Raw genomic sequence first — 8,317 nt, forward strand, 5'->3', positions numbered from 1 at the left:
GCCTCCTGGAGGAAACGGGCGCCTCCTTCCCACGCGCCCGCCGAGCGAGCCCGGGTCCGGCCGGGGTCCACCCGCCCCTCCCGGCGCTCGGGGACCGGCCGGTCGCCACGCACAGGCGCTCGCAGGCCCCGGGGCCGCGCCCCGAGGAGAGCGCACCCGGGGCCAATTGCCATGGCAACCCCGGGGCTCATTCCATGCCCCACCCCGCCGCCGCCCCCCGCCCGCGCCGCAGCCAACCGGCGCGGGCGCTCCCGGGAGCGCGCTATAAAGCCGCGCGGGCGGCGCCGCGGCGGGGAGGCGATCCCGGAGCTGCGGGGCGCGAGCGGAGCCAATCCCCGGCGCAGGAAGCCTCGTTCTGCAAACGCGGGAGGAAAAAGCCTGAGCATGCGGAGCGTGCGGAGCGTGAGCCTCCGCCTTTCCCTGCAGTGCCTCTGCCTGGCCGCCCTGCTCCTCCCGCTCCTGGGGCAGGTGAGTGGCGCACCCCGTAGGTGTCCCTGGTTCCTTTACCTTCCCGGGCGGCCCGGGCGGGGTCCCCGCCTTGCCCCGGTCCTGCTGAGACAGGTTTCTCCCACTCGTTTCGCCCCCCCTACCTAACCCCCCACCCCACCCCCCCCACCCCCCAGGTCTCTGCGACTCAACGCTGCCCCAAACCATGCCCGGCCCGGTGCCCCACGACGCCGCCGACCTGCCCCCCCGGGGTGAAAGCCGTGCTGGACGACTGCTCCTGCTGCCTGGTGTGCGCCCGCCAGCGCGGTGACAGCTGCTCCGAGATGGAGCCGTGCGAGGAGAGCCGCGGCCTCTTCTGCGACCGCAGAGCCGACCCCAGCGCCCGAACTGGCATCTGCATGGGTAATCCTGCCCCTCCGCCCCGGGCCGCTGCTCCCAGGCTGGCTGGAGCTGCGCCCTTTTCCTCTCCCCTCCCTCCCCCTTCCCAGAAGGTGATTCGCAAATAATAACGGGAGTGAGGCTGCCGTCGGGGGTGGGTATGGAGCACTGACTGTGCGCCAGGCCGGGGCTGGGGCAGGGCCAGGGGCTTGGGGGAGCTCCCGGAGCCAGAGGTGAGAAACACTCGGCCGCTTGCCTCCCTGGAGAAGACAAGAGATAGACGGGAGCAGAGCAGAGTTAAGGGCCAGTGAAGTCATTTCCTTTGGACATTTCCAGGGGGACGCTTTGGGGTGATGGAAGCTGGGGCTTACTCACTGGCTCACAGCTCCCCCAACTGCAGCCCAGCAGGTTTGTTTTCACACCTGTAATTGTCCTATTTGAGCCAAAGCCGCCCCTAGTCTTCTGGGACGACTATGTCAGCCCGTCTGGGCTGTGAATAAAGTAAAGCGCAGGCAGCCAGCCAGTGCAGGCTGGTGAGACTTAATTAATTGGGCATCAGTTTTCCACGTGGTGCACCATTTAGTTGGAAGCTGGCTCTGCCTCCCTGGATTAGGGGCTTGGAATAGCCTTTTACTTTCTTCTCCCAGCTCGTAATGATTTGTGGGTGTGTGCTGGAATGCCAAGGAATTCTAACTTTGCCCAGTTTGACCAGTTAACCTATTTGGAGAGCATGAGTGATTTTTTTTCCCCTTTCTCTTTTTAATTCTAAGATGCTGGATTAGGAGACTCTAAGGAGTTTCTTGCAAAATAACTTTAGCATTGGGAACATGGCTGTGGGACCTTGGGAGTGTCATTTCTCAACTCCACACCTCTTTCCTCATTCATAAAATGAGTGGCAGGACTGGATGGTCTTGAAGGTTCCTTCTTGCTCCGGGAGTCCTCCAGGAGGACATCCCTCTACTAGAGATGGATCAGAAACCGGACTCAACTAGAAAATGAACAACGTGGGCTTTGGAACATGTGCTGCAAATCTTACGTAGCTTCCTCAAGACATTGTGATTGTGTTTGTCTCTCTCCCTTCCCCTCTCTGCCCTGCTTCCCCAACATTCTAGCAATAGAGGGAGATAACTGCGTGTTCGATGGAGTCATTTACCAAAGTGGAGAGACCTTTCAGCCCAGCTGCAAATACCAGTGCACCTGCCAAGACGGGCAGATTGGCTGCGTGCCTCGCTGTAACGAGGACCTGCTACTACCCCAACCTGACTGCCCGGTTCCAAGGAAAGTTGAAGTGCCCGGGGAGTGCTGTGAAAAGTGGATCTGTGATGCAAATGACAAGGAGGCATTAGGGGACCTGCATGCCCTTCCAGGTGAGAAACTCTGGGTACCTGAAGGTGACCACAGCACAGGATACATGTGAGCAGAAGCATGAGTGTCCTTTTGGATTTGCAATGAGAAACTGGCCTCCGTTTCTGGCCATTCAACGGTGGATTCCAGATTTCCCACTAAAAACAACACATCATGGGTTTGAGTGCTAGCCAAGGGAGTGCAGTGTGCACAGGTTCTCCTAAAGAGAGCCTGCCGGATTCAGTGGTTCTTTTCAGCAGTGGGACTGATTTTGTCTTATTGCATGACTACTCTTTATATTTTAGTCCATCCCACTTGACTTTATTCATATTACAAAGATACAAGCAAAAAAAAATCACTCTTTCTTTTGTGGATTCTGCATATTACCTGTGCACTCTCAAGACCAGCCTCCCTAAAGAATGCTACTCACCACTGGACAGGTGTCACAGAGAAATGCCACCTTTCCAGATGCTGTAGGAAGGGTCAAGTGACACTTCAGGATCTCTGTTTTGCTTTTCTTTTTGTTCCATCTTATGAAGGAAATAGTTTGGGGTGGGGAGGGAAACTCAAGAGCCAGTAAAGAATATTTTAGAAGCCATTAATCAGCCAGATTATATATATGGTGGTATGCAGAGGTTTTCTGCAGGTCAGAAATTGTTAGCCATGCTTTACAGATAGGAAGCTGCCATGTTGAAGAGGTGTGCCCCCAAGTCAGGATACGAAGTGTTAAGAGAGAATTTTTTGTGATCGAAGTCCAGTTGACTATATCCCACAACCCAAACCACCAGTCCCACCTCTCTAAGGCAAAGTATTGCTTTCATCACTGAGTTGGTTGGTTCTACTTACTCATCCAATTAAAGTTTTATCATCTTTTTTCTGTACAAAATCACATTGAAAACACTGTAATTTAAAGAATGGTTTTTGACGCTAAACTGTCCTATATTCTTAAAATTCCTACACTTCTTAAAAACAGGTTATCTTAAACTTTTTTTTTCTTTTAATCCTCATAAAAGGATTTTTTTAATTGATTTTAGAGAGAGGAAGGGACAGAGAGAGAGGGAGAGAAACATTAATGTGAGAAACATCAATCGGTTGCCTGCTGTACGCGCCCCAAGCAGGGATCAAACCCGTAACCTTTTGGTGTGCAGGGTGACGCTCCAACCAACTGAGCCACCCGACCAGGGCCCTTCGCTTCTTGAAGACAAGTTAAACAGTCATTCCACAGAGATTTCCTGAAGGCCTACCATGTGCCAGGCACTGTGCAACCTGTCAGGGAGCTATAAATACAGCAATCCATTCTGTCCCGAGAACACCTGAGTTGTAGGAGGTACAGAGTTGGCTGAGACCGTCTTTCTAACGATGATGGACAGGACCACTTTGCAATCCCCACGTTTTGCTGACCCTGGTTGTCTTTTTTTTGTATTTATCATAGCCTACAGGGTAGAAACCACTCTAGGAGTTTCAGTCTCTGACTCAAGTATCAACTGCATTGAACAGACCACAGAGTGGAGCGCATGTTCCAAGAGCTGCGGCATGGGCTTCTCCACCCAGGTCACCAACAGGAACCCACAGTGCGAGATGGTCAAGCGGACTCGCCTCTGTATGGTGCGGCCCTGTGAACAGGAGCACAGGCAACCAGCAGATAAGGTAGGAGCCCGGAGGAGGCCTCCCATTACAGAGGCGCCGGGGCTTTAGAAAAATCACTGCGACACTGGTTGACTAGAGGTCAGCTCTAGCTGGGAGTTAACTCCAGAGTAAAGGCAGAGAGGTTCCCAAAGTGAGTGAGTTTACCTTCTTTTATTTTCTCTTTAATGTATTGAAATATCCCAAGCAACTCACAACAGGCTCACGGGTAAAGAGGGAAGAGCTGGAAGATTATCATTAAGTCCCTTGTTGAGAAGGGTATGGCAGATCTCTTTCCATTCCTGGAAAAAAACTGGCCACTCAATTACCAAGCATAGTTGATTTTAGAGAGATCATGTCTGACCTCAGTCTCCTTCACCCCTTGGGTTCAATCTGTAGTAAGGAACGGAGTAGGAATTATATCTGCCTTATTTACCCCTCAGTCCCCAATATCCTGCCTGGTCCATAGTGTGTGCTCGATAAAACATTGTTGATGAAGAAATGAATGGCTGTCTGGGAATTATTTTCAGTATTTTAAAAAGCTTAGTGGGACTAGTTCATTTGCCAGCATAAGGCTCTATATGCCAAATAAAATAGCACATTTCTTTCCTTTTTCGCTTGTATTACATCAACTCAGTGTGTTAACGCCGAGTACAAGGCATGCAGATCTGGAGCTTGGACTGGGTCCTGATGACATCACAGGCCTTGTTACCAGAACCGCAGATAAATGCAGTACCAAAAAATTAAACCATTCTATGGACCTTTGTACAAACCTGAGGCCAAAATAAAACCATCCCTAGCAATGAAAGATTTACATTTCTCTGGAGCCATCCAGCCTGGCTTTCAATCCTGGCTTCCCACACGAACTAGCCATGGGATCTTAGGCAATTTACTTAACCTCTAAGCCTCAGTTCCTTCCCCCATATAATAGAGTCATTGACAGTACTTACCTCAAAGGTGTCATGACGATTAAATAGAATGAATTAGCAAAGCGCTAGGCATAGATTACTCTGGTAACATTAGGCATCATTACTGAAAATTTCCATTTATTGCTAAAATAAGTTTCTAGTAGCTGCGTTCATTATGTGGCTGCTGAGCTCTGTGACTTTTTGAGGTCCATCTTAACTTTATGTTTCTTTATGTGTTCTTTAGAAAGAACACCTAGGAACACCTTATCCCTAAAATTATATGCACCTCCCTACACATAAGGCAATTCTAACATACATGTAACATGGCCATGCAAGTTCACCCACAAAGCAGTCTCTCTGCCTCTGTTTCTCCCTTACACACATACAAACATCCATACACATACACACACATACATATATACACACACACACAAAGGGATGTTGTGCCCTTGTACTTTTTTATGGCTGTTGGCAAGAATATATGCTAAATATTAAATATGAAAACGGAAAAAACAAGAAGCCCTTACATATTGTCAAAGACACAATAACTTCTTTATTAAATAAGGTTATTCCATGGCATGCCTCTAAAATTTTGCTCTTTTTTATTGTTTCTTTAACCAAAACTTATATATTTTCTTGCACCTAGTTTCCTATTGGGAGATATCATATTTAAAATATTTTTATGGTATATAGATTTCATAAAGATTCTAGAAATTCACCTGGAATTTAGGAAAACACTAGCATCGTAATGGTTACTTCCTTGTTGAGAGATTCTTAAATGTGAGGCAGTGCTTCTCAGAGTGTGGTCCTCAGCCAGCAGCAGCATCTAAGAACTTGGTAAGGGCGCAAATTCCCGGGGCCCCATCAGACCTACGGAGTCAGAAACTCTGGGTGTGAGACCCAACAGTGTCAGGCTGCTTTCGCAAAGCTCCGACGGCTTTCATGCACACTGCTTCCAGTTTGAGAGCCCCTGATCTCAGAGGCTTCCACGTCTCCTCGGCCCACAAGCTGCCATCTGTGCCCAGGAAGACAAGAGCAGCGGGGAACCGTGGCGAGTTAGTAGGTGAAGAAATCTAAGTGGGAAATAAGCATATTGTCAGTTCCTTGCTGAAGTATCAACATCGGGGTTACCCATCAACGATTACTAGTGGAATGTTCCATAAACTCTCCACTTACTTTGCCTTCATGAAAAATAGCCTGCAGTAGAAGGAATGGGCATTGCATCGGACAAGTTCAACAACTAGATGTTTTCTGAGCACTCTAGCCCTTTGAGATTTCATTTCTTTATCTATAAATCTTGGGCAATTGTTCTTTACATTAACAGCTGTTATGTATGAATAAATGCTGTTGAGAAGGTTAACATGAGTTAATGTTTGAAAAATATTTGAAACATTAGTAAGCTTGCAATGATGCCAGATTTGTTCTCTCACTTTATAACACCTAAGAATGCGTTTATCTATAAGCAACACCAAACCCTGTTATAGTGGCTTAAAAATATAGGTTCCTTTATCATACATACACTTTTACCCTCAAGTTTGCCATCAAGATCAAAAGATGACTGTGCAAGATTAGGCATGGTTTCCACAGTCTAGGCAGGAAGGAAAGTGAACATAGGAAGCAATAAAGAACTGAATCTGTCTGAAGGCAAAGGATTTCCCAGAATCCCTTGGTTTATGTATCATTGGCCAGAACTTTGTCACAAGGCTGTCCTGAGCTCCCAGATATTCTGGGGAAGCAAATGCTTTTAGCTGACCACATTGCCCAAACAAAATTAATGTTCTGTTAGCAAAGAATAAAGAGCAATGGGTATTGGGTAGGCAACTAGCAAGTTAATCCACACTCCTAACTGGTCCCTGGGAGGAACAGTGGCTATCCACGCATCACTCCCTTTCTTTTTTCTTAGAAAGGGAAAAAGTGTCTCCGCACCACGAAGGCCCTCAAAGCCATCCACCTGCAGTTCAAGAACTGCACAAGCCTGCACACCTACAGGCCCAGGTACTGCGGAGTCTGCAGCGATGGCCGGTGCTGCACCCCCCACAACACCAAAACCATCCAGGTGGAGTTCCAGTGCGCCCCAGGGCAGATCATCAAGAAACCAGTGATGGTCATCGGGACCTGCACCTGTCACAACAACTGTCCTCACAACAACGAGGGTTTCCTCCAAGAGTTAAAGCCGAACACCAGCAGAGGGAAAATGTAATGGGTCCCTGGAGAAGCCACCTACCGAGGCAAGCCATAGCTACTGCATGACCCACCTTCAAAAGAATATAAGAAAAATGCCGAGAATTATGATTTCACCTGAGTCCTATGTATTTTCTGTGGTCATATGAGGTCAGTTCTAGCTGTCTTTTTTTTTAATGGAAGATATGATTATCTGTAAACTTGGAATCAAGGTAAGCTCAGGATAGTGCTTAGGGATGACTTACTGTTCTATGGTGTTTATTGCAAATGAAAATTTCTATAAATTTAAGAAATCAGATATAGGTTTTACTGTGTAGACTGCATCACATTACACTCATCTTCTTTTGTTATATATTAGTGCAATTTCAAAAAAATGTCCCTGTAATGAATGACACAGGGAAGTCCAGCATCATACTGACCATGCCATACAAATATTTCACCATATATTGAGGTTTGACTTGAAGGGTCTCTGCTGAGCTCTTTTTGAGTAGCTCAGCTCTGAACTTCCATGTCAAAGATCCAAGATCCAAGGAAACACAGAGCTCTTCAACTTGAAATCCAGAGTCTATTCGTTTTTTGTTTAGTTGTATCCTAGGAAACGAGCTGTATCTACAGTAATACAATGTTACAGTTAATTAAGTGGGCTGGTGTCATAAACTTGCTCCATTTCAGAAAAATTGACTCCTTTCCAATAGAAAGAAGCCGAACAGAAAACTCCTCCCAATATAGAGGTGATGATGACTGGACCCTACCAGCTGCCATACATTTGTGTTGAGCTGGGGCTCATAGTGTTTTAAATCAGAAGTAACAGAGCTTGTCTGCAGAGATCCTCTCATCTCACTGATGAGTAAACTGAGGCCAAAAGCACCAGATTATAACCTTTGATGACTCAAATGTGTTTGTAGTGAAATTTTAAAACAGAAGAACAAAGCCAACATAAGTGGGAAGGTATAGTAACAAATTTTACGGGAGTTTAGAATTTATTATAGACCTGTCCATAACTTATCCTTGGGCCCTAATTATGCAAACTCACAAACAAGATATGTGTGTATACATACTTGTATCTAATTTGTCAGGCTATAAGATAGGCTGCAAAGTTAAATGTATGCATTCTCCTAATGTCACCAGATGTGTTCAACTTTTCTCCCTTAAAGTATTTATATAAATATAAATTATACATTTTTAAAATATTCTTTTTACTTGTCAGCACTAAATAAACATGATCTTATCAATGTGTGACTTCGCTATTACTTTGTGCTTTTAAGTTGTTTATTGGAAACATAAGTATAAATAAAATTAAAATGTACAAATTAAATCAGACACTAAGCATAGTAACCACTGAAAGCAAAGTGGATATATTTAGATGAAGTTACAACTTCTTACCATGAAGGAAAAGAAGGGTACCTCTTCCTGAGTTAGGTGTTTTCTACTGCCAA

The 8,317-nt window shown here is 46.5% G+C and overlaps 1 protein-coding gene across 1 annotated transcript; it reads left to right on the forward strand.

Moving 5' to 3' along the window:
- The first annotated feature begins 329 nt into the window (after positions 1-329).
- Positions 330-8,113, forward strand: CCN3 (cellular communication network factor 3). Its single transcript, XM_087825163.1, has 5 exons — positions 330-468; positions 624-849; positions 1,938-2,192; positions 3,602-3,816; positions 6,604-8,113. The coding sequence occupies exons 1-5, from the start codon at positions 385-387 to the stop codon at positions 6,898-6,900; spliced, it is 1,077 nt and encodes a 358-aa protein (XP_087681289.1). The 5' UTR covers positions 330-384; the 3' UTR covers positions 6,901-8,113.
- Positions 8,114-8,317: the final 204 nt, after the last annotated feature.

This window comes from Miniopterus natalensis, chromosome 16, assembly GCF_054644295.1.
Source record: "Miniopterus natalensis isolate mMinNat1 chromosome 16, mMinNat1.hap1, whole genome shotgun sequence".
NCBI classification, from domain to species: Eukaryota; Metazoa; Chordata; class Mammalia; order Chiroptera; family Miniopteridae; genus Miniopterus; species Miniopterus natalensis.

Coding starts and splice junctions, on each gene's coding strand:
- CCN3 (XM_087825163.1), top strand. CDS start 385: ATGCGGAGCGTGCGGAGCGTGAGCCTCCGCCTTTCCCTGCAGTGCCTC. Junction 469..623: donor TCCTCCCGCTCCTGGGGCAG/GTGAGTGGCGCA, acceptor CCCACCCCCCAG/GTCTCTGCGACTCAACGCTG. Junction 3,817..6,603: donor ACAGGCAACCAGCAGATAAG/GTAGGAGCCCGG, acceptor CTTTTTTCTTAG/AAAGGGAAAAAGTGTCTCCG.